General features: G+C 41.1%; 1 protein-coding gene across 1 annotated transcript in view; it reads left to right on the top strand.

Annotated features, from left to right (window-relative positions):
* The window catches only part of BRCA2 (BRCA2 DNA repair associated), a 101,088-nt gene that overhangs the window by 16,528 nt on the left and 76,682 nt on the right, over positions 1-7,878 (top strand). The window contains 4 exon segments of the mRNA XM_007955959.1: positions 6,016-6,026; positions 6,199-6,307; positions 6,955-7,001; positions 7,090-7,130. Of these exon segments, the coding sequence (XP_007954150.1) occupies positions 6,016-6,026; positions 6,199-6,307; positions 6,955-7,001; positions 7,090-7,130 (208 nt within the window).

The raw sequence follows: 7,878 nt of genomic DNA, 5'->3' as shown, positions 1-7,878 counted from the left end.
TTTAGGGTTGCATAATATTCCATTGTGTTTATGTACCATAGTTTGGTTATACATTCTTCAGTTGATGGACACCTAGGTTGTTTCCATCTTTTGGCTTTTGTAAGTAGTGCTGTGATTAACATGGATGTGCATATATCTGTTCTTGTTCTGGCTCTCACTTCTTTAGGATATATACTTCGTAATGGAATGGCTGGGTCAAATGGTATTTCTAATTCCAACTTTTTAAAGAATCGCCATACTGCTTTCCACAGTGGTTGTATCATTTGGCAGTCCCACCAGTAGTGTATGAGAGTCCCAATCTCTCCGTATCCTCGCTTACGTTTTGTCTTGTTGAACTTTGCTACTAGTGCTGGCTCAAGATGGTATCTCGTTGTTTTGATTTGTAGCTCTCTGATGGCTAATGATCATGAGTATTTCTTCATATGTTTGCTGGCCACCTGAATATCCTCTTTGGGACAGTGTCTATTCACGTCTTCTGCCTACTTTTTAATTGGATTATTTTTCTTTTTGTTATTGAGGTGTTGGAATTTTCTATAAATTCTAGAGATGTGTCAGTTATGTCATTGCCGGATATTTTTTCCCAGCTGTCTTTTTGAATACCTTACTATTTTTACTTTTAAAAAAGAAACCATTAATACCTTTAAGTTTTGGTTTAAATAATGCAGGTAGTTGTTCTTTTTCTCTGTCCTTTGATTAATATAAGGAGCTCTGGTGGCATAGTGGGTAAGGCATTTGGCTGCTAACCAGAAGGTTAATGGTTCAAACCCACCAGCTACTCTGCAAGGGGAAAATGAGGCTATCTACTTCTGTAAAGATTTACAGCCTTGGAAACACAATGGAGGTCGCCATGAGTCAGAATCAACTCGATGGCAATGGGTTTGGTTTTGTTTGATTAATTAATATACCCTGCCTACTGAAATTTAATAGATTGTTTTCCTATACAAAAAACTAGAATTTGTTTTGACATTAAACTATATTTCTGCAAGCTATCATAAAGGATAGAGAAGACTTTTTTTTTTTTTTTTAATCAATTTGTGATAAAAAATCTTTTGATTTGGTATTTTCCCTGGCCTGGGTACCAGAGGTTGCCAAACAATTATGTAATGACAGTATGTTGTTGTTGTTATGTGCCGTCGAGTCGGCCCCGACTCATAGCGACCCCTCCTTGGGTTTCCGAGGCAGTATCACTACGGAAGTAGGATTGCCCAACTTTCCTTCCGAGGAGTGGCTGGTGGGTTTGAACCGCCAGCCTTCTGGTTAGCAGTCAAGTGCCTTAGCCACTATGCTACCAGAGCTCCAATGACAGTATACATCCAATCATTAAAATATTATCTACTTGATGTAAGAAACATACTGTATTTATACTGTCATGGGTCACTTAACGGCCACAATATGTTCTGTGAAATAGGATGTTATGTGAATTGGATGTTGTATGAACAACATATTATGTGTAAGCATTATGCAGATTCTATTCCTAAATCTGTGTTTAAGTTGAGTGTGTTAGGTCAGAATAGTTAGTCATGGTTTGTATGTAAGGTCAGTCAAGTGTTTGTATAGTATAAAGTATATGTCTCTACATAAAGACATGAAAGAAACACTTCCAGATACACTAAGACAGCTTTAAGGTAATAATACAGTAATAACGGTAACAGTTATAACATGTCTGAAGTATGTGAGATGAAAAAAAAAGAGGTAGACCCTCAACAAGATGGATTGGCGCAGTGGCTGCAACAGTGGGCTCAAACATGGAAATGAATGTGGTGCAGGGCTGGGTAGTGTTTTGTTCTGTTGTACATGGAGTTGCCAGGAGTGGGAACCATCTCAGTGGTGCATAACAAGAACAATGAGTTTTTTGATGTGTGTTGCCAAGTAGTGCCCATTTGTTATTAAAAACCATTGCATATACCTCAAATTTTTAATATAATAGGCTTTACAGGGGTTGGGACCATGACTGTGTATGCTGTCATATGTTCCTTCAAAAACGACATGGAGCTGACATCTTCTGACCTCCTCTAACTTCACAAGAGGAAGGCAGAATCACCATCCACAGCCCAAAGCTTATTCCTATGAGACCAGACATGCTGCCACCCTCCAGCCTTTTACCAATTCTGACATCAACCATCCTTCCATGGTACTCAATGCTTCTCTGCTGGGTTCGATAATTCATTGCAGTGGCCACACAGAATTCAGACAATACTCATGACTATGGGGTTTATTAGGGAAGTAACAGGCTACAGTGCAGGTTTAGAAACATGCTCAGGATACAATTCTTTGATCAGGACAGTCTCCTCTCTGCTATGTGCTCAGATGTGCCTCTATGGCCCTTGGCCTCTGCCATGCTTGGGCAAGCATTACAAAGCTCTTTAACTCTGCCAATAGGTACACCTAAGTGCACCCCACTCCGTCAGCAAGGCCCCTGCCCTTGGGTACTCAGCTTTCTTGCTCTGTGAGCCAGGTAATCCTGCTGCTTTGTCTCGTGGCTCTTGGTTCCACTGTGACCGTCTGTCTTCGGGTGTCACTCTCTGCCAGGCGTCTCTCTGCTGGGGCATCTCTCTCTGCTGGGGTGTCTCTCTCTGCCATGTGTCTCTGCCAAGAAGGTCCAGTGCAGGGATCTCTGGTTCAAGGACACACTCTACTTCACCTCCAACTCTTCTTTCTTGATGGCAGTGAGCTCCCCTCTCTGCCTCTAGAAGGGCTCATTTTAAGCCTGGCAGAGTGACAAAACTAACCAATCCCAACATCAGAGTTCTCCACACCTTATTTGCATGGTCCCATCCAGTAATATGGTGGGAGTTACAAAGACTATGGCTAGAAGAGCCATTCCAAGGAATTCACTGCACTGCAGCCCACCCCTTGGCTTTGCTACCATTGACCCTTTCATACTTTAAAAATTAACAACTCCTTCATAATCAGTTTAAGAATTTCACAATCAGTTTAAGAATAAGCACACCCAAGGAAGTGTGTAAGCCAGGTACTTCATGCCTTTATCTCCCCCATTTTAAATAGCCAATTTCCAATTTGCCTGTCCCTATCAAACAATCATGCTGAGACAGCGTGTTCCTTCCTTTCTGAAGAATCTTCTGTTCTGCTTGGAACTTTGGGCATCTGCATCCGTAAATAAGCACAATCCAGTCCAGAGAAAACCATTCAAATTGCAGCAGCTTAACACCAGCTCAGTGTCAAACATCTTCCTTTTCACTTGGTTGGGTTCTGGTCAGCTCAGCCCTAGCCATCCCAGCTCGGTCGTGGGTACCAGCTGCAAGTTTGGGAGTCACACTCCTCCCTTCACTTCAGACCAGCCAGCACCTTCTTTCTCTCATCTTTAGCCTTCAAGGGCTAGTTCAACACCAGTAGGCATCCACACAGCTGCTTGTTCTTCAGACCAGCCACCCCTTCATCTCATCCCTAGCCTCCATGGGCTAGGTCTAAGAGTACCAGAGTAAGCCTGTTTCTTCATTGCTACACTTCCCACACTTCCATTCATCAAGTGGATCCAAGTGGTCACAGACTAGCAGCATACAAGCCTGCTACTCACCAGTTCCTTTTACCTTCTAGTCCAGGAAGGAGTTTCTCTCTTGGACCATGACTTTTTTTTTTTTTTTTTTCACTTTTAAAAGCTGAATTTTATGGTATGTGAATTTTGTATCAGTTAGAAAAAATCAAGACGTTCCAACAGTTGTCTTGATGGAATTTGTATGATCAGAATGTACTACTACATATTAAATCATGTAAGAACATTCAAATTAAAGCCAGTTACAATACAAAAACAAACAGTATTCCCCCCAAAAAACAAACTAGATTTAGATCCTATTTTCGAGGTTATGATGAAGATTGGTATTTAAAAACACTCTAACAGTGACTATGGCATAAAATATGTTTGAGAAATTGCAACTCTTTGTTATTAGACAGCTTCCAAATAAAATTGGCTAGTATATGGGATTTAGATCTTGGTATTAATTTTAATCAGTCTACTGGTAGCATGGTCCCTAAAGCACTTGACTGCTAACCAGAAGGCTGGCGGTTCAAAACCACCAGCCACTCCTCGGAAGGAAGGTTGGGCAATCTACTTCCATAGTAATACTGCCTCGGAAACCCAAGGAAGGGTCGCTATGAGTCAGTCCGACTCGGTGGCACATAACGGCAACAACTATTTTTGTCGCTATGTAACATCCCAATTTCTTCTTCTCTTAAACCATGACTTTCCTGCCTTGATGTACCCAAGGCCAAATAGCTTGAAATTCAAAAAGCCAGTCATTTTTTTTTCCTCTGCACATCCTGCCTTCAAATGCAAATCTTCTGTTCTCTAAACAGATCTGGATGGGTTTTTTCAAATACAAATTTCCTAACTCAGAATGCTCTGGGTAGGGCTCAGGTTTTCTACATAACCCCTCATACTCTACACACAGGACTTGGAACAAAAGCCTCTGTTTGTTTTGGGCAAATTCTATTTCCTCTTTTAGCATATCCAGTATTGGCTGGAGGCAGACTTATAGGCTCTCTGTTATCCATATTCAATACTCACTTCTAACATACAGCTAGGTAAGAACATTCTATATCCATAGTACATTCAGATAAACACATGATCCCAAACTCATAATCCTCTTTAAGATATTCCAGTTTCTTCTCTTCACCTTGATGATCTTCCCATCCTACTCATATGGCCTTGGGCCTCTGGCTGGGTGTAACCAAAAGCCCTAGGCTCTGGATCAATATCTCCTTTAATCAGCCTGCTGCTTTCCTGGGGCCTTTCTTCCCTCAGCTGCAGGCCTTTTTTTTTTTTTTTAATTAATGATTTTGAGTTTTGTTCTACCTTTTCCTCCATGCTATCCTGGACCTCCTATTGTGATCCCTTTCAGAGCAGTTAGCAGTGGTAGCCAGGCACCATCTATTTCTTCTGGTCTCAGAGGCTGGGGTTCACTTGCTCCATTAGTCCTTTGGACTAATTTTTTCCTGTGTCTTTGATTTTCTTCATTCTTCTTTGCTCCCTACAGGGAGAGACCAATAGTTGCATGTTAGATGGCCAGTCACAAGCTTTTAAGACACAGGGAGATTTTGAAAGGTTTTCACCAGAAGAGTGATGTGGTCAGGTTTGGTACCTTGGTAGGTTTTTGGTGAATGTCTTTACCACCTGCGTGTCCTCCATGATTCCATATACTATGTGTAACTTAATAGTAGAATGGATCACATTTGACTCTATGTTCCACTTGCATGCATTTCAAGAAGTTGAAGTAGGACCAAACGTGGATCCCTGCCCAGTGTGCAGTCAGGCCAAAACAGTTTCTATATACATTGAGTGATTAAGAAGAGAGGAAATTATTTATTGCAAAATGGCAATGCAAGGAGCCAGGAGCCAGTACCCAAATATGACTCCCCGAATCGAGGTCGTGATACAGTTTTGTAAGCTTCAGCACAGTGCGGTTATACATACTCATAAAAACTTCAGAAATTTGGGCGTACATTAACTGAGAATTGGCTGAAGCTTCCTTCGCCTCAGTTTAAAGGGACAGTCGATTTTTAATGCAGTGCGCTTGCATACCGGATGAGTCACATCGGCTTCCTTTCGTCAGTTCATCGGGTTCCCAAAGTTCCGAGCAACATTGTTCTTGTTTGTCTCACTGCACTTGTCCACAGGCCAAAGTTTTTCAAGTTGTCTCCTGAAACACATTAACATACTTTTGAACTGTTTCTTGGGGGATAACACGCAGAGGATTTGTGAATTGACCTTTTATTCCATTCATTTCAGGTAATAGGATGGGATTGAGTTTTGATTCATGAGATACAGTGTCCGCCTATGTGTCTTAACCAGGGTGGGGGTGATAATTGAGCTTTCATGCTATTCAGTTCTTAAGGAACTGAGTTGTCATATTTACTTACCTGCCTTCAACCGGGGATGCAGCCTGAACTTTGCTTCCCCTCGACTTCAAAGTCTTCCCTTCTAGGCTGAGAACTCTGTGAGGTGAAAGCTGAATCTTGAACTGTACCCCTTAAAGGGTCCTGTGCATGTTCTCTGCTCAGTGTGATTGTGGGCAGGGGAGCCCTCTCTGGGGGATCAGCCAAGTAACCAGTTTCTTCAGACTGAACTCTGAGTGTCCCCCTTCCCTGTGCAGGTGAGGCTTCTGCAGTGAGCTACTTCCAGAGAATAAAAATTTGCAGCCGAGAGGGTACACATCCTCACTGGGTTATTGTCCTGTATTTCAGGAAAGGACCTTGCCAATAGTAGACATAAAAGCCGTTTCCCCCTGAGGCCTAAAGTGGATCAAGCAAAAGATGTTACCAGTCCACCTCCAAATTCTTGTCTCAGTGAAAGGTATGAGGAAGCTGTTCTGCTGAGACAAATGTAACGTTTCTCTTCCGTTTTTCAAGTCAAGTATTGTTCTACACCTGATCTTTGTTTGTAGAAGTGCATCTGAGTTTCTCAATAATAGTTTGGCTGAGTCTGATAGAGGATCTTCTATTTTTAAGTCAATTCCTTTTAAGTTGAGACTTTTAATAGAGTAATTTTTACATCAGAAACATTTACTCTAGTGAATTGACTGGTTTCCTGTATATTCTTTTCTGTGACTGTTTAAGTGGCAAATATGAATAATGGAAAGCCTTAAATCTTCGACACATCAGTTTAAAATGTGTGTACTTAAAATCATTGACAAGAAAATGGTGCTGTTTTAGGTTCATATTCAATTGACATAATTTTCAAATTCAAAATACACAATTTCTAGAAGTTGAAATTTGTGAGTACTTTATGCACTGCTTTCACATTACTTAGTGGTTACTTAATTCTTCATAGATATTTTACTTTTTAAAAAGTAACAAAAATATATAAAAGTATAATTCTAACAACTGATGTGACTGAGTAGTCTTTTTTATTTTTTCCAGTAAGATCGTTAACTATTGATGTGTTGCTTTTTGTCATTTCTGTTATCTTTTCAATAATCCAAGGTATTTGTTTTGTTTTAGTCCTGTTCTACGATGTACACGTGTAACACCACAGAGAGAAAAGTCGGGTATGATCGAAAATAGCCTTCTTATTCTTAGAATACTGGAAACTTTAATACATATAAAACATAATTGTTTTTTCTTTTCTCCCCCCAGTGGTATGTGGAACTTTATTTCATACACCGAAACTTACAAAGGTATGCATTTCGTTTGGTTTATTTTTACTGTGGAATTATTGACACTTTGACAGCAGGGAGACCCAGATTCGATCCTCCGCCAACGTACCTTAAGCCACTACCTGTCTATTAGTGGAGGCTGCACATTCTATGATGCTGAACAGGTTTCTGTGGCACTTCCAGAGTAAGACTGATTAGGAAGAAAGGCCTGGCAGTTTGCTTCCCTAAAACTCAGCCAGTGAAATCCCTAGGGATCACTCCAGCCCAGTCTTGTTGTGCATGGGCTCGCCATGAATTGGGAGCTGACTCAATGGTAGCTAACATCTACCTTTGCCCTAAGCTTTACAGCAATATACCGAGCTGACTGCCCTGTGAAAACATTTCTTTCACTGCTGTCAAGTTGGCTCTGACTCATAGCGACCCCTCCTTGGCTTTCTGAGGCAGTATCACTAAGGAAGTAGATTGTCCAGTCTTCTGGTTAGCAGCCAAATGCCTTAGGCACTAAGTCACCAGAGCTCCTGTGAAAGCGTTAATGAATGAAAAAAATCCTTAGTCAGTGCATTTCCATGAAGTAAATGTTGGACACTATTGTTGTGGGTTGCTGGCGAGTCATGTATGCAGAGTAGAACTGTTGCATGGGGTCTTCAAGGCTATGACCTTTCCAATGCAGATCGCTAAAGTTAATAACACAAGCCTTACGAGTAAGTGACTTACAGAATTTTGTGATGATTTGGAAGCAAACCAGAAAGAGAACTCCTTATTCATGGCT

Source organism: Orycteropus afer, unplaced genomic scaffold (assembly GCF_000298275.1).
Source record: "Orycteropus afer afer isolate SDZICR_OR568_19922 unplaced genomic scaffold, OryAfe1.0 scaffold00558, whole genome shotgun sequence".
NCBI classification, from domain to species: Eukaryota; Metazoa; Chordata; class Mammalia; order Tubulidentata; family Orycteropodidae; genus Orycteropus; species Orycteropus afer.
The sequence above is the reverse complement of the archived record's forward strand: the minus strand, read 5'-3'. Positions and strand labels throughout refer to the sequence as shown.